Here is a 27,798-nt window from a genome sequence, read left to right as displayed (position 1 = left end):
TCTTTTTAAATTTTATTATTTGTTTATTTATTTAGCTTTGGCTGCACTCATTGCTGCACATGGACTTTCTCTAGTTATGGCGAGCAGGGGCTGCTCTCTAGTTTGTGGTGCATGGGCTTTTCATTGCAGTGGCTTCTCTTGTTGCAGAGCATGGGCTCTAGAGTGTGGGCTTAGTAGTTGTGGTGCATGGGCTTAGTTGCCCCACAGCAGGTGGAGTCTTCCTGGACCAGGGATCAAATGCATGTCCCCTGCATTGGCAGGCAGATTCTTAACCACTGGACCACAAGGGAGATACAGTACCATACTGTTTTGATGACTGTATCTTTGTAGTATAGTCTGAAGTCAGGGTGTGATTCTTCCAGCTTCGTTCTTAAGATTGTTTTGGCTATTTGGGGTCTTTTGTGTCTCTATTCAAATTTTAAAATTATTTGTTCTAAAAAATTTTTTGTTCTATTTCTGTGAAAAATGCCATAAGTATTTTGATAGGGATAGTACTTGAATCTATAGATTGCCTTGGGTAGTGTGGTCATTTTAACAGTATTAATTCTTCCAATCCAAGAACACGGTATATCTTTCCATCAGTTTGTGTTGTCTTCAATTTTTCCATCAGTGTCTTACAGTTTTCTGAGTATAGAGATATAAATATGCCCTTCTCAGGTAGATTTATTCCTAGGTATTTTGTTCTTTTTAATGCAATGGTAAATGGGGATGTTTTTTTAATTTCTCTTTCTGACAGTTCATTGTTACTATTCAGAAATGCAGCAGATTTCTGTATATTAATTTTGTATTCTTCAGCTTTACTGAATTCATTGATGATCTTTGGTAATTTTCTGGTGGCATCTTTAAGATTTTCTCTGTCTAGTATTATGTCATCTGCAAACAGTGACAGTTTTACTTCTTCCTTTCCAATTTGAATTCCTTTTATTTCTTTTTCTTCTCTGATTGCTATGGCTAGGATTTCCAAAATTATGTTGAATAAAAGTGGTGAGACTGGGCATCCTTGTCTTGTTTCTGATCTTAGAGTTAATGCTTTCAGCTTGTCACCATGGAGTATGATGTTAGCTGTAGATTTGTCATAATGGCCTTTATATGTTTATGCTATTGCCAGGTATCTGGTATTGGATTTGTTTCTTTGGAGAACTAATATAGTGTATTACACCATAAACGATTTTCCAAGTCATTAAATATTCTATAATCTTACAGTATTTGCATAGATTTCAATTGTATGAGTATCTTCTGTTGTAAGAAATTTAGATTATTTTCATTTTCATATTACAAATAATGCTGAAGTGTATACAACTTGCATAGATGCACATCCCTGACTATTTATTCTTTTTTTTAAATTTTTTATTCAAAAATTCTTTAATTCTAAAATTGTATTGGTTTTGCCATACATCAACAGGTATCTACCACAGGTATACACGTGTTCCCCATCCTGAGCTCCCCTCCTTCCTCCCTCCCTGTACCATCCCTCTGGATCGTCCCAGTGCACCAGCCCCAAGCATCCAGTATCATGCATTGAACCTGGGCTGGCGACTCATTTCATATGTGATATTATACATGCTTCAATGCCATTCTCCCAAATCATCCCACCATCCCATCTTGACTATTTCTTTAGAATAATTCCATAAATGAAATTAGAGTCAGAATATTAAAAAATATAAAAGTTTTAAAGCATGTTGCCAAATAACCCTCCAAAAGGGTTATAGCCATTTATACACCTCCTTAATTAACCTACAAGGGTATTTGATTCTCTACTTTCATTAATATTGGATATTATCATATTTTTAACCTACCAAGTTTGTTTTTTTTAATGGATTTTTTTTTCATTTGTATTTTGTTGATTTACAGTGAAATTGAACATTATGCTCACTGGCAATTTGTTTCTGTCCTTTGCTGATTTTTCTGTTGGAGTGTTTCTTCTATCTAACTGATTCATGGCAATTCTTACTATATTAAGAACTTCAGTTATTTGTATTCACTATTAAATTTTTCAGACTCTGATAGATTTTTTTCAGAACCATACATTTTTAATTGATATATTCTTGACATAAAACATTGTGTAAGTTTATGGTTTACAACAAGTTGATCTGATATATTTGGATATTGCAGTATGATTACCACTGTAGAGTTAGCTAACACGTCTATCATGTTACATAATTATCATTTCTATTTTGTAGTGAGAACAATTAAAATCTAGTCTCTCAGACACTTAGAAGTTTATAATACAATATTGTTGACTATAATCACTATGCTGTGCACTAGATTTCCAGGATTTATTTATCTACTAGTTACAAGTTTATACTCTTAGACAGTTCTCCAGTTTCCCTATCTCGCAGCCTCTGATAACCACCATTCTATTCTCTGTTGCTGCAAGTTTAGCTTTTTCTTTTTATAAAAAAATTTTTAAATGAAGTATTTACAGTGTTGTGTTAATTTCTGTTATGCACCAAAGGAATTCAGTCCATAGGGTCACGAAGAGTCAGACGCAACTGAAGCGATTTAGCATGCATGCACACAGCATATATGTGTGTGTGTGTTTATATATGTGTATATATATATGGCTTGTAGCCCATCAGTCTCCTCTGTCCATGGGATTCTCCAGGCAAGAATACTGGAGTGGATTGCTGTGCTCTCCTCCAGGGGGTCTTCCCAACCCAGGGACTGAACCCAAGTCTCTTATGTCTCCTGCATTGGCAGGTGGGTTCTTTACCACTAGTACCACTTGGGAAGCCTATACATGTGCAAACCCCAGACTTCCAGTCCATTCCCCCCACTTCCCATCTTCTCAGTCTCTTCTGTATGTCTGTGAAGACTCTTACAGTCTTAACAGCAACTGATTATTTCATTCTGAATTTATCTTAGTAAATAAAAAACTGTCATAGTCATATGATATTCATTTAGTTTAATGAGTAAGAGGCAGGCATTGTACTCTGTGATGAAGACAGACGTGAAAGATGTGCTCAGAGCCGAGCCTTTTAGATAAATGTGTAATTAACTTAGCTTTACAATGAATAGTGATAGTTGCTAATACTGAAGCATAACTAAACCTTAAGGTTTAAAAACAAGCAATTTAAGTAGAGTAGTGTCTTTGAGGCTGTCATCTCCCTTTATTTATTTTTTAAATATATAACATATTTTCCCTCTGTTTTCTCTTCCCACTGTATAAAAATCTGTATCCCTTCTGCTTTTCTCTTTCTTTTCTGTTGATTATTCTCCTTTGTTTCATTTTCCCCTCCTGTCATTTAACATATAAAAATACAAAATTAAAGTACATTTTAATCTAATGTTTCTAATTGTTGTAAAACATTGTGAAAATTACTATTGAAGCATTTTGCTTGCGGTTTCTTTTTTTTTTGGCCATTTCTATTTTTAAGAATAGATTAATTGGACCTATTATTATGAATATATTAAGTAGCTTGTTGTTTGGAATTGGTTTTCCATTGTGCCCACATCCACCCCACCTTCCGACCAAGATATTTTAGTAATGTTGTGATAAAAACTGTTTCATTTGAGTTTTTTTTCTAATTGCAACAATGCAAGGAAATCTTTCTAATTTACACAGCACTTTCTATTCCAAAGTCTTCTATAACTAACCATAATATTTTATCAAGACCTAGTTTTCTGTGAAAATATATGCAAGTACAGTAGTGGTACTAAGAATAACAGGTGTTGGATTTTTAATTCTCATAATCTGTATTCTTTGGTCTGGACAGCTTACCCTTTCCTCTAGTCTTAACTAGAAACATATGCAAATATATTTCTCTTTCCAGCCAGATTCTTGCTCCCAAGGTCTTCCTTGGGAGAGAGAGAATTCATTATCTTTGTTCAGCACGCATTGTACATTTCTACAACAAAAATACACAAAAGAATGATCTTATGAAAATGATAGATTGGAGGGATGGTTCACAAAGGACCTCTTTGGTTTACAAAGGATATGCTTCACAGTGTTCTAAAAGAGCATATTTTCTTTAGTATGTTCCAAATGATTTTAACTTTTCAGAAATTCATCTTCTAGGTAAATAAAATTATCTTTTCCCCCCCCTTTGTCTGACATAGATGAGAATATCTTGATACTGAACCTCACAGCTCTAAGTCTGCCTCCATTTATAACAGCAAGACTTCAGGCCGTGGAAGAAGTGACCCCAGGTAGGAGATCAGGAACTACCCTCACTGAGGCCACATCTCTATACTTCAGATACTTCACATCTCTAAAGTAAAGAAACGAATATGTCGTTTACCCTGAATAAGAGAGATGATATGGAGCATGGGTTGACATCATTTAGTAAGGAAGAAAATAAGGAGGACAAGTTTGAAGACGCCTATGAAATTATCCCTGCAGCAGCAACAATGGATGTAGTATCTTCTTTGGAAGAATGCACAACAGGATTGTATTTATTTCTAAATAACAGATTCTCTGATGCCATACATCTCATTTATCCATGGTCAAAAAACAGCATATACCATGCTCTAATCTATAGCATCCTTATGGTTGTCAAGGCCTTTTTGACTTTTGATCCACAGGATATAGAGATTGGGATGACTGCCACAAAGGAAGCTTTGAGAGTCTGTAACAATTTCCGAAGGAAATCTAGGATGATAAGTTTTTCTCGTCTAGTTAGCAGGCAGGGAATAAAGGCTATTAAAGAAGAGGAATTGCATGCAGAAGTCTGTTATGCTGAGTGTTTGATCTTGAAATCCACTGTAATGTTTATACAAGATGACAGTACGCTTAGTTTTCTTAAAAGCGGGATCAACATTGGGTTAAGTTACCAAATATACAAAGACTGTCAACAAATATTAACACAGATACCTGATTACCAAAGCAAAACCTACAGACACCTGGTTGGAGGCATAAAATTTGGACTTGGAGTATTCAACTTGTTACTATCACTTGTGCCACCAAGGACACTTAAACTACTCAATGTTGTTGGATATTCTGGTGATAGAGAAGTAGGCTTGACTTTGCTTCATGAGAGTGCATCTGAATCCCATATAAATAATATCTTTAGTGTTTTGATTCTACTGTTTTATTACAATTATCTCTCCATAGCTTTTAGTGTTGAAAAGAACCATAGTTCTGCTGTGGAGAATCTCTTCCTAATCTACCTTCAGAAATTTCCAAACTGTGTCATACTTAAATTTTTTCATGCACGTTTTAGTATGCTGAAAGGATATTTTAAACATGCCCAGTTAACGTTAGAGGAGTGCATTTTTATTCAGGATGAATGGAAGCAGCTTCATCACCTCTGTTACTGGGAACTTATGTGGTGCCACATTTTTCTGCTGGAATGGAAGCAGGCTTACCACTATGCTCATGCGCTGGTTCAAAACAGCAGGTGGTCCAAGTCAGTATATTCTTTCGCGAAAGCTTCCCTACTGGCCGTGCTTCCTCCTGATTTTGCGAAATCAGTAAATGAGGACATGAGCTCTCTCTTCCTAAGCGTGGATAGCCTGAGAATCAGAATTTTAGGAACTTCTGTGCCGATAGAAAAGTTTGTTGCTGAGAAGGGTCAGCGCTATGCGACGACTGCAGGCTGGTTTACAGCACAGCCCATTCTGGAATTTATGTATGCCTGGAGTGGTTTCCGAGTCATAGGCAAAAAACTAGAGCTTATTTCAACCTGGCTATCAATCATTGACAAAGGAGAAGAACTTTTACAAGAAACTCCAAATAAAGAGTATGTCATAGATGACATAAGTTTATTAAATTTACTGAAAGGTCTGTGCCTGAAATACTTAGGCAAATATTCAATGGCTGAGTACTACTTTAGTTATGTCATTCAAAAGGAGAAATTGTTAAAATATGACCACTATTTGGTGCCGTATTCTTACTATGAACTGGGAATTCTATACTATCTAAAACGAGATTATGCCAGTGCAATAAAAACCCTAGAAAACATAAAAAATTACAAAGACTATTCCATGGAAGCCAGATTACAGTTTAGGGTTCACATAGCCCTTGAACAAATAGCTAAAGAAAAAGTGATTTAAACACAAGTGTGGTTTTGTTTTTTTATGAGTGAAGTGTCTACTATCAGCTTGGTAATTAACAAGTAGAAAAATAATTTCATTGTGGAAGAAATCCAAGAAGAGGCAACTGCTAAGAATCTGACCAGTAACAAGGAAGAAAGGAATTGGCCATTACTTTTTCCTCTTCCCTCCTCCATACCTATAAAATGGAATGTTTTAGACTGGCAAATGGAGTGATGCATATTCTTGACAAAGGAAAGGTAAATGATGTACATTTATTTTTATTTTTTTAATTTTAATTGGAGGCTAATTACTTTACAATATTGTAGTGGTTTTTGCCATACATTAACATGAATCAGCCATGGGTGTATATGTGTCCCCCATCCTGAAGCCCCCTTCCACCTCCCTCCCCATCCCATCCCTCAGGGTCATCCCAGTGCACCAGCCCTGAGTGTCCCATCTCATGCATTGAACCTAGACTGGCAATCTGTTTCACATATGGTAATATACACGTTTCAATGCTATTCTCTCAAATCATCCCTCCCTCACCTTCTCCTAGAGTCCAAAAGTCTGTTCTTTACATCTGTGTCTCTTGCTGTCTTGCATATAGGGTCATCATTACCATCTTTCTAAATTCCATATATATGCATTAGTATACTGTATTCGTGTTTTTCTTTTTGACTTACTCTATATAGTAGGCTCCAGTTTCATCTACCTCATTAGAACTGATCCAAATGTGTTCTCTTTAATAGCTGAGTAATATTCCATTGTGTATATGTACCACAGCTTTCTTATCCATTCGTCTGCCAGAGGACATATAGGTTGCTTTCATGTTCTAGCTATTGTAAACAGTGCTGCAATGAACATTGGGGTACATGTGTCTCTTTCAATTCTGGTTTCCTTATTGTGTATGCCCAGCAGTGGGATTGCTGGGTCATATGGCAGTTCTATTTCCAGTTTTTTAAGGAATCTCCACACTGTTCTACAGTGGCTATATTAGTTTGCATTCCCACCAACAGTGTAAGAGGGTCCCCTTTTCTCCACACCCTCTCCAGCATTTATTGTTTGTAGACTTTTTGATAGCAGTCATTCTGACAGGCATGAAATGTTACCTCCTTGTGGTTTTGATTTGCATTTCTCTGATAATGAGTGATGTTGAGCATCTTTTCATGTGTTTGTTAGCCATCTATATGTCTTCTTTGGAGAAATGTCTGTTTACTTCTTTGGCCCGTTTTTTTGATTGGGTCGATTATTTTTCTGGAATTGAGCTGCAGGAGTTGCTTGTATATTTTTGAGATTAGTTGTTTGTCAGTTGCTTCATTTGCTATTATTTTCTCCCATTCTGAAGGCTGTCTTTTCACCTTGCTTATACTTTCCTTTGTTGTGCAGAAGCTTTTAATTTTAATTAGGTCCCATTTGTTTATTTTTGCTTTTATTTCCAATATTCTGGGAGGTGGGTCATAGAGGATCCTGCTGTGATTTATGTCGGAGAGTGTTTTGCCTATGTTCCCCTCTAGGAGTTTTATAGTTTCTGGTCTTACATTTAGATCTTTAATCCGTTTTGAGTTTATTTTTGTGTATGGTGTTAGAAAGTGTTCTAGTTTCATTCTTTTACAAGTGGTTGACCAGTTTTCCCAGCACCACTTGTTAAAGAGATTGTCTTTTCTCTATTATATTCTTGCCTCCTTTGTCAAACATAAGGTGTCCGTAGGTGCGTGGATTTATCTCTGGGCTTTCTATTTTGTTCCATTGATCTATATTTCTGTCTTTGTGCCAGTACCATACTGTCTTGATGACTGTAGCTGTGTGGTAGAGCCTGAAGTCAGGCAGGTTGATTCCTCCAGTTCCATTCTTCTTTCTCAAGATTGCTTTGGCTATTCGAGGTTTTTTACAAATACAAATTGTGAAATTATTTGTTCTAGCTCTGTGAAAAGTACCATTGGTAGCTTGATAGGAACTGCATTGAATCTGTAGATTGTTTTGGGTAGTATACTCGTTTTCACCATATTGATTCTTCCGATCCATGAACATGGTATATTTCTCCATCCATTAGTGTCCTCTTTGATTTCTTTCACTAGTGTTTTATAGTTTTCTATATATAGGTCTTTAGTTTCTTTAGGTAGATATATTCCTAAGTATTTTATTCTTTTCATTGCAGTGGTGAATGGAATTATTTCCTTAATTTCTCTATTTTCTCATTATTAGTGTGTAGGAATGCAAGGGATTTCTGTGTGTTGATTTTATATCTTGCAACTTTACTATATTCATTGATCAGCTCTAGTAATTTTCTGGTGGAGTCTTTAGGGTTTTCTGTGTAGAGGATCATGCCATCTGCAAACAGTGAGAGCTTTACTTCTTCTTTTCCAATTTGGATTCCTTTTATTTCTTTTTCTGCTCTGATTGCCATGGCCAAAACTTCCAAAACTATGTTGAAAAGCAGTGGTGAGAGTGGGCACCCTTGTCTTGTTCCTGACTTCAGGGGAAATGCTTTCAGTTTTTCACCATTGAGGATAATGTTTGCTGTGGGTTTCTCGTATATAGCTTTTATTATGTTGAGGTATGTTCCTTCTATTCCTGCTTTCTGGAGAGTTTTTATCACAAATGGAAGTTGAATTTTGTCAAAGGCTTTCTCTGCATCTATTGAGATAATCATATGGCTTTTATTTTTCAATTTGTTAATGTGGTATATTACATTGATTGATTTGCGGATATTGAAGAATCCTTGCATCCCTGGGATAAAGCCCACTTGTTCATGATGTATGATCTTTTTAACATGTTGTTGGGTTCTGTTTGCTAGAATTTTTTTTAGGGTTTTTGCATCTATGTTCATCAGTGATACTGGCCTGTAGTTTTCTTTTTGTGTGGCATCTTTGATTTTGATATTAGGGTGATGGTGGCCTCATAGAATGAGTTTGGAAGTTTACCTTCCTCTGCAATTTTCTGGAAGAGTTTGAGTAGGATAGTTAGCTCTTCTCTAAATTTTTTGGTTGAATTCAGCTGTGAAGCCGTCTGGTCCTGGGCTTTTGTTTGTTGGAAGATTTCTGATTGTGGTTTCGATTTCTGTGCTTGTGATATATCTGTTAAGATTTTCTATTTCTTCCTGGTTCAGTTTTGGAAAGTTACACTTTTCTAAGAATTTGTCCATTTCTTCCAAGTTGTCCATTTTATTGGCATATAGTTGCTGATAGTAGTCTCTTATGATCCTTTGTATTTCTGTGTTGTCTGTTGTGATTTCTCCATTTTCATTTCTAATTTTGTTGATTTGATTCTTCTCCCTTTGTTTCTTGATGTGTCTGGCTAATGGTTTGTCTATTTTATTTATCTTCTCAAAGAACCAGCTTTTAGCTTTGTTGATTTTTGCTACAGTCTCTGTTGTTTCTTTTGCATTTTTTTCTGCCCTAATTTTTGTGATTTCTTTCCTTCTACTAACCCTGGGGTTCTTCATTTCTTCCTTTTCTAGTTGCTTTAGGTTTAGAGTTAGGTTATTTATTTGATTTCTCTCCTGTTTCTTGAGGTAGGTTTATATTGCTATGAACCTTCCTCTTAGCACTGCTTTTACTGAATCCTATAGGTTTTGGGTTGTGTTTTCATTTTCATTCATTTCTATGCATATTTTGATTTCTTCTGTGATTTGTTGGTTATTCAGAAGTGTGTTGTTTAGCCTCCATATGTTTGTATTTTTAGTAGTTTTTTTCGTGTAGTTGACATCTAATCTTACCACATTGTGATCAGAAACGATGCTTGAGATGATTTCATTTTTTAAAAATTTACCAAGGCTAGATTTATGGCCCAGGATGCGATCTATCTTGGAGAAGATTCCGTGTGCACTTGAGAAAAAGGTGAAATTCATTGTTGTTTTAGGGTGAAATGTCCTATAGACATCAATTAGGTCTAATTGGTCCATTGTACCATTTAAAGTTTGTGTTTCCTTGCTAATTTTCTGTTTAGTTGATCTATCCATAGATGTGAGTGGGGTATTAAAGTCTCCCAGTATTATTGTGTTACTGTTAATTTCCCCTTTCATATTTGTTAGCATTTGCCTTACATAATGCAGTGCTCCTATGTTGGGTGCATATATATTTATAATTGTTATAGCTTCTTCTTAGATGGATCCTTTGATCATCATGTAGTGTCCTTCTTTGTCTTTTTTCACGGACTTTATTTCAAAGTCTATTTTATCTGATATGAGTATTGCTACGCCTGCTTTCTTTTGGTCTCCATTTGAGTGAAATATCTTTTTGCAGCCCTTTACTTTCAATCTGTGTATGTCCCTAGGTTTGAGGTGGGTCTCTTGTAGACAGCATATATAGGGGTCTTGTTTTTGTATCCATTCAACCAATCTTTGTCTTTTGGTTGGGGCATTCAACTCATTTACATTTAAGGTAATTATTGATAAGTATGATCCTGTTGCCATTTACTTTGTTGTTTTGGGTTTGAGTTTATAAACCTTTTCTGTGTTTCCTGTCTAGAGAAGATCCTTTAGCATTTGTTGAAGAGCTGGTTTGGTGGTGCTGAATTCTCTCAGCTTTTGCTTGTCTGTAAAGCTTTTGACTTTTCCTTCATATTTGAATGAGATCCTTGCTGGGTACAGTAATCTGGGTTGTAGATTTTTCTCTTTCATCACTTAAAGTATGTCCTGCCATGCCTTTCTGGCTTGAAGAGTTATTATTGGAAGATAAGCTGTTATCCTTATGGAGATCCCCATGTGGGTTATTTGTTGTTTTTCCCTTGCTGCTTTTAATATTTGTTCTTTGTGTTTGATCTTTGTTAATTTGATTAATATGTGTCTTGGGGTGTTTTGCCTTGGGTTTATCCTGTTTGAGACTCTCTGGGTTTCTTGGACCTTGGTGGCTATTTCCTTCCCCATTTTAGGGATGTTTTCAACTGTTATCTCCTCAAGTATTTTCTCATGGCCTTTCTTTTTGTCTTCTTTTTCTGGGACTCCTATGATTCGAATGTTGGGGTGCACTGATGATAAAACATCTAGGTTAATGGTGAAAAGATTCTCAGTGAGGGAATCCCAGAGAGGTTCACAGAGTTACATGAAGAAGAAAAGAGGGAGGTGGGAGATAGAGGTGACCAGGAGGAGAAGAGGGGGAATCAAAAGGGGAGAGAGCAGTCTAGCCAGTAATCAATTCCCTACTTGCTCTCCACAGTCTGGAACACTCAGAGAGGTTCACGGAGTTCCTTAGAGCAGAAAACAGGAAGGAAGGAGATAGAGGTGACCAGGAGAGGAGGAAGAGTCAAAAGGAGAGAAACCAATCTAGCCTGTGATCAGTTCCCTAAGTTTTCTCCACAGCCCGGAACACCCAAAGAGAGTCACAGAGTTAAGTAGAGAAGAGAAGGGGGAGGGAGGAGATAGAGGTGATCTGGGGGAGAAAAAGGAGAGTCAAAAAGGGAGAGAGCAATCAACACAGTAATCACACTCCTAAGTAAAAATGGATACTGAAGATTGGATTCTTAAAGGTACAGAATTGATAACAAATACCAAAAAGTAAAGATTAAAAATCTAGAGTAGAGGTTAGACTCTCAAAAATACAATATTAACAAAACAAAACAATCGCAAGTTATATACAAAAATGTGAAATTTGCTTTAAAAATAGGGTCTTTTTTCTCAAGGTAATCGTAGGTTTTAAAAATGAAAAAGGAGTAATAAAGAACTTAAAAATTAAAAAATTATAATAGTAAAATATATCTAGGAATTTCTCTGGAGCTGTTGAGGGCAGTGTACAGTCAGTTCAGTTTCAGATAGTTCCTTGTTCCACCTTCTACTTCTTCTCAAGGTCTATAGGTCCCTTCCAGTGTAGCCAGTGGAGGGCCCAGGGTTTAATGTAGGGTTTTAGTCTGTTGCACCTGCCCCTTCCAGAACCGTTCCCTCTTGGTTTACTTTGGCTTCCTCTGTTTGCAAGTCTCTTCAGTGTCTCACTTCCTCCCTGACACAAGGGGGTGGAGGTGGTCATTTATTTAGGCTCACTTTTTCGATTGTGCTGCGGGGAGGGAGGAACACTGCAAACAAATATCACTGGCATGTGTGGGGAGTGCTCACAGTATCTGGGGCACACTGGGTTTGCCCCCGCTCACAGCATGTGTGCTTTCCTGGTCTACACTGCTCAGGCTCCAGGTTAGTCTGCAGGGGAACTGTCTAAGCGAGCCCTGGGTTGCATGCACTTTCCAGGTCTAAGCTGCCCAGGTTCAGGTTCTCGGGTACTCCACAAAGGCACAAACTTGGTTGGGCCTTCGTTTTGTGCCCTTCCCAGGTCTGAGCAGCTCAGGCGACCAGGTGCTTGGTGACACACTCTCCCCAGGTGGGGCGGTGTGTCTTATCACCTCCCTGGTCCCAGTTGCTGGGTTTCCTGGGTGTGCAGCGGGAGCGCTGTCTCAGGTGTGCCGTGTGTCTCCTCTGGGGATTTGATCTCTGGCTGCAACCCTCCTGGTGGATGTCAACCGTCCAGGATCCCAGGAAGACTTAGTTAGCACCTGGGAGCCTGCTTGCAGTTTAGTAGAGGATGCCATCTCTGGGACCGACTTTGCCCCTTGCCTTCTGGCTCTGGCTGTGACCCACCTGCCTCCCTGCTTCCGGCGGGGGATGGCCCGGTCTGCTGCCAGCTAGCTCTCCTCTGGTATTTGCTCAGTCCTTTGTTCTGTGAGCAGGGCCGGCAGTGCCTTAGTAGGTTAGAGCTTTTCATGGGAAAGTTCTCTCTCTCTCTTTTCTCTCTTTTTCTTTTTTCCTCTCTCTCTCTGGCTATCCCACAGTTTGGGTTGCTATCTCACATTAGCTCCCTCAGATTGTCCTCAGGGCATTCAGGCCCAGTCCTAAGCAGTGCAGCCTGTGCCTCCCTGTTCAGCCCCTGCTTGCTGGTGGCGGGAAGTGAGTGTCTTGGCTATTTCTCCTCTGGGAGTTGCAGTTAGGCGCGTAATCTGTAGGTTTTATTTATTTATTTTTTCCTCCCGGTTATGTTGCCCTCTGAGATTCCAAAACTACTCACAGACCCGCTGTTGAGAGGGTTTCCTGGTGTTTGGAAACTTCTCCTCTTTTAAGTCTCCCTCCCCCGGATGGGTATCTGTCCCTAACTCTTTTATCTCTTTTTTCATCTTTTATATTTTGTCCTACCTCCTTTTGAAGACAATAGGCTGCCTTTCTGGGTGCCTGGTGTCCTCCACCAGCATTCAGAAGTTGTTTTGTGATATTTGCTCAGCGTTCAAATGATCTTTTGATGAATTTGTGGGGGAGAAAGTGGTCTCCCTGACCTATTCTTCTGCCATCTTCTAACTCCATGATGTACATTTTAAAACATACTGGCTTTCTTATAAGTAATGAATTTACCAATTAAATTAGGCAACATTTTTGAAAAGAAAAAAATATTTTTTCAACATCTCACTGAATAATGTAAATAGCTCTCAAATAAAATAGGGGAAGTAGCTATACCAGGAATCCCAGTGCCCTGTAAGTGTTTTTATTTAATTATTAAAGAAAGAAAAAAGACTTTAAGATCTTATTGACATTTCAAAACAATGATGTACTACTGAATAGCATAGACTCTTGAGTGGTTTTCCCATGTACACAATTCTTTTTGTTGGTTTTTTATACCAGAGACAGTATCTTCCCCTGTGTGATCAGTGCTGTATTTTATCCTTTTCCATTAGGAAGCTCGAATATGGGCCTATAATTGCCACAAAATAGGGAAGAAAGAGGCCTCCCTTCCACACACACATAAACCTTCTGAAAATAATTGAAGGAGGACAAGAGGATAAATTCACTGGATAGAAAAAAAGAAAAGACTAGGTTGTTTGAGGAAGAGTTTGGTTACTGCATAGCCTCTCTTTAGTTGCCCTCCATAAGGTATAATTCCTCTGAAGGTCAGCTTTTCCACATCATTAAGCCACTTGATTCTAAGCTGTTGTCACTGTTCATAAGCTACACTGAGAGTAAACAGCAGCTGTAGGAATGTGGCTTCTTATGGTTTTACCTGCTTTAAGGATAAAATCCTAACTTCCAAAATATTATATCTGACTGAGTGTATCCTTCTTGCAGTTACCCTTGGAGACAGAATTTGCTGGGAGAGTTTAGTTTGCTAGAACACGTGGGTGAAACACATTAACTTAGTACTTTGGGTATCCAGACAACCAACTGGAGCACAATGGGAAACTGGTATTTTAGAACACTTACTTTGAAAAGCATGTTCCTCACTAACTAAAAATAGGCTTTTAAGTGACAAATTATACTTGAGTTATTCCCTATTATTTAATTAGTATGATACAGTGGTTAAGAGGGCAGGCTTCGACCTGACTGCCTGGGTTTGTATTCTAGCTCTGTCACTAACTAGCTATGTGACCTTGAGCTTTTGTGCCTCAGTTTCGTTAGCTATAAAATAAGGATAATGATTTATATGTTCATTAAAATTGAGTTAATAGCATTTTTATTGTTACTACTGCTACTGTTAGTAAGGATAGTAACACACTGTAGTCTTCAGTGCAGTGGATTTAAATTACTTTCTTGAAAAAAGCAAAGGTCCCTTTGTTACCTGCTTTGCCAATTTAAAATTTGACCTGTCAATTTGCTTTTTCTGTTCTTAGTTTATCTTAGTCCCCTATGAAGTAAGTAACTCTTTGCTTAAATTATGGTTTTCTGTTTTGTCCCAGCTTTTCCCAAAGAACAGCAAATTTATTAATTGGCTAAACAAATCTATGCTGAATGCCTGTTATATGCAGGCATTGAACAAGGTACTGAGAATATAAAGATAAAACAGGCTCTCTCTCTTGGGGATTTTATTAGGGAGATAAACTAGAAAATGATTTTGTTGGGGTGGAAACACTTGAAACAGTTGTTTAAACAGAAAGGAGTTTATTTGCCCCAAATAAAATAAATAGAAAGGTAGGTAGTTCAGGTCTGCTGTGGATCTTTTTCTTTCTTTTATCTTTCTGTGTGGCATGAGGCTCTTATGTATATCTCCTTGGTGCAAAGTGGCTACCGCATGTGTAGGCGGGCTGGAGGAGAAATGATCAAAGGATCAAAAAGGTTTTCGCCTCCTTAGGAGAATTTTCTGTTTTATTTTGGAAGGGACAGCTTTCTTAGGTACTTCCGTGTAGGTCTCACTGGCCAGAAGTATTCTTGTGGTCACTTTTACTGTCATGGGAAGCTGAAGATTTTTAGCTTTCAAGCCTCATTAGGAGGTTGTGGGAAAGGATTGTTAAATGAACCAACCTACAGTAACTGCCAAAATATAAATGTGAATAACAACAAGCTATAAAATGGTATCAGAGGACACAGTTGAAAAGGGGCAGATGACAATGAGCTCTTGAAATCACCTGGAGAAGTCTGTATGGAGATCCAACTAGAAATCCTACAACTGGCATTTCCTTGACATTGCTACCCACAGTCCTGGTTCTGGCCTTTAACTGGCCCAACAATTGACTAGACACATTGAGACTGATTCTCACCAAACTCACAAGAGATTAAGGTATAATTTACTCTGCTAATTTATTCATTTATCAGTAGGGACTATTCCAGAGTCAAAAACTGAAATTTCCTATAGGAATTAGGCAGGAAATGTTAAACATATGAATCAGCCAAGTGTGTAAAATAGTAAAACTGGTGGAAACTAGTTGTAAAGAAGAGAGAAAACCTATCTGAAGGCTTTCAAATTAAAAGACAAAATTTAGGGACCTCCCTGGTGGTTCAGTGGTTAAGACTGCCACGTTTCCAGTGCAGAGGGCATGGGTTTAATCCTTGGCCAAGGAAGTAAGATCCCACGTGCCACATGGCATGGCCAAAGGAGCAGAGAATGTGAGAGAAGGGATATCAACTGGGGATGAGAGGCTCCAGGGGGAACAAGGGTAAAAGTTGACCAGGGAAAGGAAAAGCCACACCCTCTGAACTCACTGAGGACAAGATACAGGAGAGGGCCTGTTTGAGAACTTGTGTAGGTAATGGGTTGCCCCTTGGCCAGACATCCTGGAATGTGAAGTCAAGTGGGCCTGAGAAAGCATCACTACGAACAAAGCTAGTGGAGGTGATGGAATTCCAGTTGAGCTATTTCAAATCCTGAAAGATGATGCTGTGAAAATGCTGCACTCAATATGCCAGCAAATTGGGAAAACTCAGCAGTGGCCACAGGACTGGAAAAGGTCAGTTTTCATTCCAACTCCAAAGAAAGGCAATGCCAAAGAATGCTCAAGTTCAGTTCAGTTCAGTCGCCCAGTCGTGTCTGACTCTGTGACCCCATGAATCACAGCACACCAGGCCTCCCTGTCCATCACCAACTCCCAGAGTTCACTCAGACTCATGTCCATCAAGTCAGTGATGCCATCCAGCCATCTCATCCTCTGTCGTCCCCTTCTCCTCCTGCCCCCAGTCCCTCCCAGCATCAGAGTCTTTTCCAATGAGTCAACTCTTCGCATGAGGTGGCCAAAGTACTGGAGTTTCAGCTTTAGCATCATTCCCTCCAAAGAAGTCCCAAGGCTGATCTCCTTCAGAATGGACTGTTTGGATCTCCTTGCAATCCAAGGGACTCTCAAGAGTCTTCTCCAACACCACAGTTCAAAAGCATCAATTCTTCGGTGCTCAGCCTTCTTCACAGTCCAACTCTCACATCCATACATGACCACAGGAAAAACCGTAGCCTTGACTAGATGGACCTTAGTTGGCAAAGTAATGTCTCTGCTTTTGAATATGCTTTGTAGGTTGGTCATAACTTTTCTTCCAAGGAGTAAGTGTCTTTTAGTTTCATGGCTGCAGTCACCATCTGCAGTGATTTTGGAGCCCCCAAAAATAAAGTCTGCCACTGTTTCCACTGTTTCCCCATCTATTTCCCATGAAGTGATGGGACTGGATGCCATGATCTTCGTTTTCTGAATGTTGAGCTTTAAGCCAACTTTTTCACTCTCCTCTTTCACTTTCATCAATAGGCTTTTTAGTTCCTCTTCACTTTCTGCCATAAGGGTGGTGTCATCTGCATATCTGAGGTTATTGACGTTCAAGTTGGTTTTAGAAAAGGCAGAGGAACCAGAGATCAAATTGCCAACATTCACTGGATCATCAAAAAGCAAGAGAGTTCCAGGAAAACATCTTTTTCTGCTTTATTGACTATGCCAAAGCCTTTGACCATGTGGATCACAATAAACTGTGGAAAATTCTGAAAGAGATGGGAATACCAGACCACCTGACCTGCCTCTTGAGAAACCTATATGCAGGTCAGGAAGCAACAGTTAGAACTGGACATGGAACAACAGACTGGTTCCAAATAGGAAAAGGAGTACGTCAAAGCTGTATATTGTCACCCTGCTTATTTAACTTCTGTGCAGAGTACATCATGAGAAACACTGGACTGGAAGAAACACAAGCTGGAATCAAGATTGCTGGGAAAAACATCAATAACCTCAGATATGCAAATGACACCACCCTTATGGCAGAAAGTGAAGAGGAACTAAAAAGCCTCTTGATGAAAGTGAAAGAGGAGAGCGAAAAAGTTGGCTTAAAGCTCAACATTCAGAAAACGAAGATCATGGCATCCAGTCCCATCACTTCATGGGAAATAGATGGGGAAACAGTGGAAACAGTGGCAGACTTTATTTTTGGGGGCTCCAAAATCACTGCAGATGGTGATTGCAGCCATGAAATTAAAAGACACTTACTCCTTGGAAGAAAAGTTATGACCAACCTACAAAGCATATTCAAAAGCAGAGACATTACTTTGCTGACTAAGGTCCATCTAGTCAAGGCTATCATTTTTCCTGTGGTCATGTATGGATGTGAGAGTTGGACTGTGAAGAAGGCTGAGCACCGAAGAATTGATGCTTTTGAACTGTGGTGATGGAGAAGACTCTTGAGAGTCCCTTGGACTGCAAGGAGATCCAACCAGTCCATTCTGAAGGAAATCAGCCCTGGGATTTCTTTGGAAGGAATGATGCTAAAGCTGAAACTCCAGTACTTTGGCCACCTCATGCGAAGAGTTGACTCATTGGAAAAGACTCTGATGCTGGGAGGGATTGGGGGCAGGAGGAGAAGGGGACGACAGATGGCTGGATGGCATCACTGACTTGATGGACGTGAATCTGAGTGGACTCCGGGAGTTGGTGATGGACAGAGAGGCCTGGCGTGCTGCGATTCATGGGGTCTCAAATAGTCAGACACGACTGAGTGACTGAACTGAACTGAACTGTAGATAATGGGCTGGGTTCAGTTTGCTAGAAGTCATTGATTTGTATCAGCAAATCTGGTAATGAGCCTTTAGTTAGGAGACTAAAGGGAGAGGGGAGAGAAGGGAGGGAAGTGGCCCTGTCTCCTCATGGCTTTAAAGGGGCTAACTTGAGGTGTAAGCTTGAGGCTAGCAACTGCCTGTAGAATTTTATATATATTAAATAGAGGCCAAAGTCTTTCATTCTGCAATATAGACAGTGGGCATAAAATGCACATGACCCATTGTCACAAATATCTCTTTGGGGCTGAGTTTTTATGAATTCAAATATTTTCCTTCACATTACAATAATAATAATTGCTATTTATATTAGTTCTTTGTAGATTTATAGAGGACTTAGAGGTTAGATTCCTGAAGATCTCCTGAAAAAGGGATGGTAAAGCATCTGCCTCCAATGCGGGAGACCCGGGTTCGATTCCTGGTTCGGGAAGATCCCCTGGAGAAGGAAATGACAATCCACTCCAGCACTCTTACCTAGAAAACCCCATGGACGGAGGAACCTGATAGGCCATAGTCCATGGGGTCGCAAAGAGTCGGACACGACTGAGCGACTTCACTCTCACTTTAGAGGTTAGATTAAATTTTATAGATTAGATGGCAAACTCTTATCTACAAAAGCTGCCTTAATATCATAAGCCAATCATTCAATGAGTGAAGGCTGAAGTGAAGTTGCTCGTTGTGTCCGACTCTTTGCGATCCCATGGTTTACCAGGCTTCTCTGTCCATGGGATTTTCCAGGCAAGAGTACTGGAGTCGGTTGCCATTTCCTTCTCCAGGGGATCTTCCTGACCCAGGAATCGGACCCAGGACTCCTGCATTGCAGGCAGACGCTTACTGTCTGAGGCACCAGGGAAACCTGAGTGAAGGTTTGGGTAAGGATTATTTGACATGATAACATTAGAAACAATACACCTCAAGGATTATATGGAACTCAAATCCCAAGTTGTGAGGGAAAAACTGGTTAACTGTTGGTGTTTCCTGTATTGTTTGACAGTCCTCTAACTCAGTTTTTTTTAATCTGCATTTGCAGATTTGGAGCTCAAAATTTACCACCTTGCACCATTTTTCAGGATCATAGTCTGGAAAAATTCTGGGCCATTCCAGAAGCCAACTAAGTACATGACCACAGATTTGTGATGGAAGCAAGTCCCTTGCTCTTTTCTATGTGGGCGTTAATTCAGCCCTATCCTAGGCTTTTCTTTCCAGCTTCTGTACCCCACTCAGTTCAGTTCAATTGCTCAGTCATGTCCAACTCTTTGTGACCCCATGAACCGCAGCATGCCAGGCCTCCCTGTCCATCAGCAACTCCTGGAGTCCACCCAAACCCATGTCCATTGTCGGTGATGGCATCTAACCATCTCATCCTCTGTCGTCCCCTTCTTCTCCTGCCCTCAGTCTTTCCCAGCATCAGGGTCTTTTCCAATGAGTCAGCTCTTCGCATCAGGTAAACTGAAGCGAAGTGAAGTTGCTCAGTCGTGTCCGACTCTGCGACCACATGGACTGTAGCCTACCAGGCTCCTCTGTCCCTGGGATTCCCCAGGCAGGAATACTGGAGTGGGTTGCCATTTCCTTCTCCAGGAGATCTTCCCAACCCAGGGATCAAACCCGGGTCTCCCATATTGCAGGCAGACGCTTTACCATCTGAGCCATCAGGAAAGCTCTAAGTTTCAGCTTCAATATCAGTCCCTCCAATGAACACCCAGGACTGATCTCCTTTAGAATGGACTGGTTGGATCTCCTTGCAGTCCAAGGGACTCTCAAGAGTCTTCTCCAACACCACAGTTCAAAAGCATCAATTCTTCGGTGCTCAGCTTTCTTTATAGTCCAACTCTCACATCCATACATGACCACAGGAAAAACCATAGCCTTGACTAGACGGACCTTTGTTGGCGAAGTAATAGCTCTGCTTTTTAATATGCTGTCTAGGTTGGTCATAAATGGCAACCCACTCCAGTACTCTTGCCTAGAAAATCCCATGGATGGAGGAGCTTGGTGCAGGCTACTGTCCATGGGGTCACAGAGTCAGGCACGACTGAGCGACTTCACTTTCTTTCTTCTTTCTTTCTAGGTTGGTCATACCTTTCCTTCCAAGGAGCAAGCATCTTAATTGCATGGCTGCAGTCACCATCTGCAGTGATTTTGGAGCCCCCAAAAATGAAGTCTGACACTGTTTCCACTGTTTCCCCATGAAGTGATGGGACCAGATGCCATGATCTTCGTTTTCTGAATGTTGAGCTTTAAGCCAACTTTTTCACTCTCCTCTCTCACTTTCATCAAGAGGCTTTTTAGTTCCTCTTCACTTTCTGCCATAAGGGTGGTGTCATCTGCATATCTGAGGTTATTGATATTTCTCCCGGCAATCTAGATTCCAGCTTGTGCTTCCTCCAGCCCAGCATTTCTCATGATGTACTCTGCATATAAGTTAAATAAGTGGGGTGACAATATACAGCCTTAATGTTCTCCTTTTCCTATTTGGAACCAGTCTGTTGTTCCATGTCCAGTTCTAACTGTTGCTTCCTGACCTGTATACAGGTTTCTCAAGAGGCAGGTCAGTTGGTTTGGTATTCCCATCTCTTGAAGATTTTTCCAGTTTATTGTGATCCACACAGCCAAAGGCTTTGGCATGAGGACTGTAGCAAAGACAGATCGAAAGAGTAAGCATCTTAACTAGCTTACAACAGGGCAAACAGGAAATATATTGGTTCTATATCTCTGCCCCAAGGCAATGTCACCTCACACTTACAGGGTTTTAGGATTTACAGGAAGGATTGATTCATGGCAAAATTGGAATTCCATTTCTACTCCAGAGGAGGAAGTGGCACAAGTCTTAAAATTTTTATTTTAAAATGTCCATCAGTAATGGCAGTGAGTGGGGGGACCCTCGCAAACAAAGAAGCTTATTGTTATTACAGAAAAAAAAATCTTATACCCCGCCCACACCCTGCACCCTACTTTTATCATCTCAGGTCTGCGGACTCAGACTTAGAGGTGTGATAAGGCCACGGACTACAAAACAGAGAATTCTGGGGGAAGGAAGTGACGACATGGAGCAAAGCACGCTGGGCTCGGGCAGGTTCAGCCCTAGCGATTCCTTCCTCCCGGCGTGGTTAAAGAAAATCGGGCGGTGCTAGGAGTTTTAACTGGTATTTTTCTCATTTGTCAGGATTACACGTTAAGTATTCCCTGGTTTGAGTACAGTTCTTAGTATCATGCGGCAGTGTGTCTCGGCTGCTGTCACTTCGTTTACGCATCTCTGAACAAGTTTTTAGATGAAATTGTCACAGATCTGGGGGCCTCTCCTTGGCGGTATCCAGCGAAAACTTAGAGGGACTGGGTGGATATCAGAGGAGTTTTCTTTTTTCAGTTTTGGTTAATAGTGGTGTGGAGTGAGCTCTTTTGATGAAAGGAGAGCTGAGTTAAAGGGTTTGAGCATCTGCGGACTAGAGGTCGAAGCTAACGTCAAGGCGGTCTGGAATTGAGATTGGGAGGTGAGATACAAGTGTGCCAGATAAATTACTCCAGACGCGTCCCCGCTGCAACTCGTGGTCCCGTGGCTTTAAGACTGAATAGTAAAATTTAACTTTTTCTGATATGGAAGATGATGCAAATCGCTAGTGTTCTCTACCTCTAGAATGGAGATTACGGGTAAGACATTTCCTTGGGGGGGAACATATATCTTAATCCTAACTGGTGGTTGTTTTAGATCTAGCCAGCTGGCAGCCATGAATGAATGGATGAAGAAAGGCCCGTTAGAATGGCAAGATTACACTTACAAAGCGGTCAGCGTAACAGCCAGTGACAAGGAGTATAAAGGATGGGTTTTAACCACAGATCCAGTCTCTGCCAAGTGAGTACGAGGCCTGCTTCCCTGAAATCACCCCTTTGCACTGCCTATATGTTATATCCATACTAAAGAAAAATGAAGTCACTCAGTCATGTCTGACTCTTTGCGACCCCATGGACTGTAGCCTACCAGGCTCCTCAGTCCATGGACTTCTTTAGGCAAGAGTATTGGAGTGGGTTGCCATTTCCTCCTCCAGGGGATCTTCCCGACCCAGGGATGGAACCCAGGTCTCCCGCATTGCAGGCAGACGCTTTACCGTCTGAGCCACCAGGGAAGCCGTATCCATACAAAGCCGATAAATAAATGAAAGACTGATTATTCTCATATAAGTGCTTAATTTCCTTTGAACCTAAATACTGTCAAACTGTAGATTTCTGTCAGACCAGCCAAGTTTGTAGAAATGGGACACTTCTTTTAATTACATTTTGTTGGAGAATTTCAAATATACACAATTGTGAAGAGAGTAATATAATAAATATTAATCTTATTCCGCCTTCCAAATATTTTAAAGCCTATTACTGACTAAATTTTGTTCATAAATCCTTAAATATATCTCTTAGCAGATTCAGTTTAGTTCCGTCGCGTCCGACTCTTTGCGGCCCCATGAATCGCAGCAGGCCAGGCCTCCCTGTCCATCACCAACTCCCAGAGTTCACTCAGACTCACGTCCATCGAGCCATCTCATCCTCTGTCGTCCCCTTCTCCTCCTGCCCCCAATCCCTCCCAGCATCAGAGTCTTTTCCAATGAGTCAACTCTTCACATGAGGTGGCCAAAGTGAGTTTCAGCTTTAGCATCATTCCTTCCAAAGAAATCCCAGGGCTGAGCTCCTTAACAGATTAGCACTCTTTAATAAATGTAACCACATACCACCATAACCACCTAACAAAAGTAATAGTAACTTTAATATTAGCTAATTCCTAGTTTGAGTTCAAGTTTCCTGATTGTTTCCAAAGCATCTCTTTAATGTTAGCCTATCAACTTGTTGATATGTCTCTTAAGAATCTTAATCTGTAACTTTGTAGTTTCTCTTTGGTTTTCCATGTTCTTTTTTGTTGAAGAAATGGAGTCATTTGTCTTCGAATTGAACACACTCAATTTAGCTCATTGCATTATCATGGTGTAGTTTAACATGTTCTTTTATCGTTTGTGTTTCTTATAAACTGTTATTCATATCTAGAGGTTTGATTAGGATCAGAATTATTTTTTGCAGGGCTACTTTAAAGGTAGTGATACACTCACACTTTATTTTGGAATGATTTTAGATTTACAAAAGAATTGCAAGGAAAGTACAGAGAGTACCTGTGTATCTAACTTCCCCTAATATTAACAGTTTACACAACCATCAAACATTTGTCAGAAGTAAAAATTTTCACCAAGTAAACTACAATCATTTGGATTTTATCAGTTTTTCCACTGATGGCCTTTTTATGGATTCCAAGCCAAGGATTTTCTATTCTAGAATTCAGTCCAAGGTCCCACATTACATTTAATCACAGTGTCTTCTTAGTCTCCTCTGATATGTGACAGTTTCTCAGTCCTTTTTAAATTTACTTGTTTTTCATGACCCTGACACTCTTGAAGAGTTTTGGTGAGGTATTTAATAGAATATCTCTCAATTTGGGTTTGTATGGACTGGGAATATAGGTATGGGGGGACAGTACCACAGAAATGAAATTCTATCATGTCACATTGCATCATATCATATCATATATATTGTATTTTAGTTAGGATTTTTGCATTTGTGTAAGTGAGATTAGCTTATAATTTTATTTTTTAATCCTGTCCTCTGCTTTTGGTATCCAGGTTATATTAACCTCATTAAATGAGTTATGGCATAATCTCCCTTTTATAGTCCTTAGGAGAATTGGATTGGTTGGGTTGGAAATGTTTGATTCTTGACAATTTTATAGAATTGTGTGGTAAAATTGTCTGGGCCTTTCCCCCCTCAACCCCTGCCAGCCTCACCCCCCACCATGGGAAGATTTTAAACTGGTTATTTCAGGTTCCTTTTTTTAAGGTTAGAGGACTGTTTACATTCTCTGTTTCTCTTTTTGAGTCAGTAGTAGAAATTCATATTTTCTAGGAAGTTTTCTAAGTGTCAAAATCACTGGTTTAAATGTGTTTTTAATATTTTGTACTATTAATTTTTGATGCCTTATTCCTAATGCTATTTATGTGTGCCTTCTTTCTCTTTTTATTAATCTTGCCTGAGTTTTGTAAAACTTATATACCCTTTTCAAAGAACCAGCTTTTGGCTTTGATGATCCTCTTACTGACTTGACTCTTCTGCTTTCGGTTTCATTAATTTTGTGCTGTGTTATTTTCTTTGGTCTGCTCTGAAGGGGAGTTATTCAGTTGTTTCCTAACTCTAAAAGTTAAATCTGTACTCTCTTCTTTCCTAATACATATTAAAACATTCATAACTTTTAAAGTAATCCTTTAACTACATCCCACAGTGATGGCAACCCACTCCAGTACTCTTGCCTGGAAAATCCCATGAACGGAGGAGCCTGGTAGGCTGCAGTCCATGGGGTCACGAAGAGTCGGACACGACTGAGCAACTTCACTTTCACTTTTCACTTTCATGGATTGGAGAAGGAAATAGCAACCCACTCCAATGTTCTTGCCTGGAGAATCCCAGGGACGGCAGAGGCTGGTGGGCTGCCGTCTATGGGGTCACATAGAGTCGGACACAACTGAGGTGACTTAGCAGCAGCAGCACAATGATCAGCTGGACAAAAGGTTTAGATGTTTAGGACCCTCAGAGAATTCATATTGAACAAGTGAAAACATTTGGTGGTGAGAATATTAATTTAAAACGGAGAGAACATTCCCTATTGTTCTAATGACCTGTTGGGGTTGATGCTCTCATTTCATTGCTTCTCTAGTTTTATGGGCCTTTACGTTTTTCTTTTGCAACTGTGGTCTGAACTTATTTTTCTTCCAAAGTATTGTCCTCGTGAACTCCCTTGAAGATGGCAGCATGTCTGTGACTGGAATTATGGGACATGCTGTACAGACTGTTGAAATTGTGAATGAAGGGGACCATAGCATGAGAGAGAAGCTGATGCATTTGTTCATGTCCGGAGACTGCAAAGCATACAGCCCTGAGGATCTGGAAAAGAGGAAGAACAGCCTGAAGAAATGGCTGGAGAAGAATCACATCCCTATCACCGAACAGAGAGATTCACAAAAGACTCTTTGTGTGGCTGGGGTCTTGACTATAGACCCACCATATGGTCCAGAAAATTGCAACAGTTCTAATGAGATTATTTTGTCCCGTGTTCAGGATCTTATTCAGGGACATCTTGAAGCTTCCCAGTGAGAGGCTAAGAACTATGGATGTACTGATTGAAATAAGATTTCATAGTTTTGAAAGTTCTTTGTGGTTTTAGGTAAAATGAAAGATGGGGATTATCAGTACTAATAAGTGAACTGGGCAAGGATGACATCTCAAACAAAATTAACTTGAGGACAGAATTACAAGAATCTCTTCTTTTGATCGGAATACACCTCCATTTCTATTAGACAAGAAATGTATTTGGAAAAGATGCAACATGTTAGATTCGATATAAAATGCTAAGGTAAAATCACAGTCTTGTTAACACTGCTTATTCTAACTAGATGTGTCTTTTTAAATTTTTATTGAGTTATAGTTAACATACCATATAATTCACTAGCTTTCCTTGCACAGTTCAGTGACTTTTGATGTATTTAGTGTTGTGCAACTATCACCACAGGCATAGAGGTTTTTTTTTTTTTTTTGGTGGTTGCATGACATGTGGGATCTTAGTTCCCCAACCAGGGATTGAACTCTCACCCCCTGCATTGAAAGTGTGGAATCTTAACCACTGGACCACTAGGGAAGTCCCTAGATGTCTCTTTTTTTTAAATGTCTATTAAAAAAAATTTTTTAGTGTAATGATGAAATAGCTTTTGAATCAGAATATATGCCTTTTTGGTTGAAACTTAAAGTTTTGGTAAAACCTTAACACATAAGCCTTATAACTCTCAAAGCCTTAAAAGTGAACACTGGCTAATATATCTGAGGAAAAAGGTAAGTGTGACAAGTATTCTGGCTGCTGAGGGGCTATAAGGGACCGGTCTAGCTGCTGGTTTCCCTGGTAACTGATGAGGCAACCTGACATCAATTCTTGAATAAATGGTAGCCTCCTCCCTGCTGGGTAAGTGAGGGCTGCCACCAGGTTATGCCCACTATCCGCCACACATGGTGGAGGTGTTGCTCTAGGACCTTGCTTCGGACATGTAAGATCCCTGGTGCCCAATAAGCTTTTAATGTCTTTGTTGCTGTCTCGGGGCTCTTTCTGGTCCCAAGGCTGGGCATCCACAAGGCTTGTAGCCCAACAATTCACAAAATAGCCAGGAGGCTAAGGGTACTCCTGTGACCATTGAGATGTAAGGATGGGGAATGAAAAGTTGTGGGGGGTCGGGAGGAATCTCAGGGTGGCCGTCCACTAGCGTGTGGAGCCCTGTGGCAGTTGACTAGCCATGAAAGATGGTTTCTGTCTTTTATTGCATTGATGATATCCTGTTAAACTTAGTCTCTTACCAGTTTATAGAGCAGCCCCATGCCCGTGGCTCATCTGACTAACTGCAGGGGGATGGCTGGTGAACACAGACATAACACAAGGGATCTGAACTACCTACAAAGGACAAGCATACCCCTAACCCACCACCTCTAAACAATACAGGCTTTAGGGATATTAACTTAGGACATGAACTGGAATTGGACATGGCCAGTTACCTGGAAGAGTCTGGTACAGGTCTGTGCAATGGCAAAATAATTGCAGTCCCCTTGAGCTTCTGTTCCCAGCTATGGAAAGGGACAGAGCAGTGATGCAGTGTGCTGGAACAGGAATTATATGCAGTCTATAAAGTAGTATAACAGATGAGAGACATTATAAAAGGCCTACTCAAGTTGTCGAGCAATGCAAAAACCACTATTTGGCATCTGTTATGCCCTGTGGACATAATAGTGGCCAAGAAATCCACTTCACTGGCCATAAAGTTCAGATATGGGCCAATGAAGATGACACACGGGCATTTCTACCCACCCACTGCTGCCAGGTTAGTTGAAAGGATGAGTGGATTACTTCAACAACCAAGATAGGAAAATTTCTCTACCTGTGGGCCCAGGAGGCTAACTCCAGCCTAGGAACTATAACTCAACATCCCAGGAACAGTTAGTTGTCCCAGTGCTTATGCCATGTTAACCCAGAGGCAACTAGTCAACACCATCCGAGTTCAACTGTTTACCCCCAAAGGGACCGTTGTCAACTACCGGTCAGGACAATAACTCACTTTTGCCCTTGCCACAATTTCTGCCCTCGGGAACGTATTATAAAAGAAATGGCTCTGGAATTGGCAGATAAGTCCCCTGTGGTTTGGGTAAGTCCCCTGTGGGGAATAGGATTAGAAAGGGACAAATTTCACCTGTCTTATACCTGGCCCACCTGAGAACAAGGCAGGCATTTACTGGAGGGAGGCACCATTTATTACATTAACCTTACAGTCTATTCTACCACTTTGCCTGTATTTGGCACAGTCTGGGGACTGAGGGTAGCTGGGCGGGATGAGGGTAGATTTGGCTAATGGTCGTGATCTCCCCTGTATCGTGCCTGCTAAACATCTTGGCATTTCACCTGTCTGAGCAGAGGGAGCTGCTCACAGATTGGGAGATATCAGTGGCCTGTTTGCTGGGTCTACAGCAAGATGTCCTCCTCAGGACTTCCATGAAAAATGGACCCAGTAAGTACCTGCTTCCA

The 27,798-nt window shown here is 40.2% G+C and overlaps 2 protein-coding genes across 4 annotated transcripts; both read left to right on the top strand.

Annotated features, from left to right (window-relative positions):
* Positions 1–4,143: 4,143 nt before the first annotated feature.
* Positions 4,144–25,837, top strand: GEMIN6 (gem nuclear organelle associated protein 6). Of its 3 annotated transcripts, none has more exons than XM_068982499.1 (3): positions 4,144–4,149; positions 21,871–22,014; positions 24,962–25,837. In XM_068982499.1, the coding sequence occupies exons 2-3, from the start codon at positions 21,890–21,892 to the stop codon at positions 25,335–25,337; spliced, it is 501 nt and encodes a 166-aa protein (XP_068838600.1). In that variant the 5' UTR covers positions 4,144–4,149; positions 21,871–21,889; the 3' UTR covers positions 25,338–25,837. The 3 variants fall into 3 exon arrangements, with proteins under 3 accessions (XP_068838600.1, XP_068838580.1, XP_068838590.1); XM_068982479.1 differs by lacking the exon at positions 4,144–4,149 and adding an exon at positions 21,269–21,310; XM_068982489.1 differs by lacking the exon at positions 4,144–4,149 and adding an exon at positions 21,342–21,655.
* Positions 4,231–5,994, top strand: LOC138075351 (tetratricopeptide repeat protein 39B-like). The gene has a single exon (XM_068967054.1). The coding sequence runs from the start codon at positions 4,231–4,233 to the stop codon at positions 5,992–5,994; it is 1,764 nt and encodes a 587-aa protein (XP_068823155.1).
* Positions 25,838–27,798: the final 1,961 nt, after the last annotated feature.

Source organism: Capricornis sumatraensis, chromosome 1 (genome assembly GCF_032405125.1).
Source record: "Capricornis sumatraensis isolate serow.1 chromosome 1, serow.2, whole genome shotgun sequence".
NCBI classification, from domain to species: Eukaryota; Metazoa; Chordata; class Mammalia; order Artiodactyla; family Bovidae; genus Capricornis; species Capricornis sumatraensis.
Note: the sequence above shows the minus strand (reverse complement) of the source record. Positions and strands in the feature narration are given on the sequence as shown.

Bases quoted from the DNA above. Each gene is read 5' to 3' on its own strand.
- LOC138075351 (XM_068967054.1), top strand. From the start codon at position 4,231: ATGTCGTTTACCCTGAATAAGAGAGATGATATGGAGCATGGGTTGACA.
- GEMIN6 (XM_068982499.1), top strand. From the start codon at position 21,890: ATGAATGAATGGATGAAGAAAGGCCCGTTAGAATGGCAAGATTACACT. The intron at 22,015-24,961 runs GTGAGTACGAGG...TTTCTTCCAAAG, and splicing joins ACAGATCCAGTCTCTGCCAA to TATTGTCCTCGTGAACTCCC.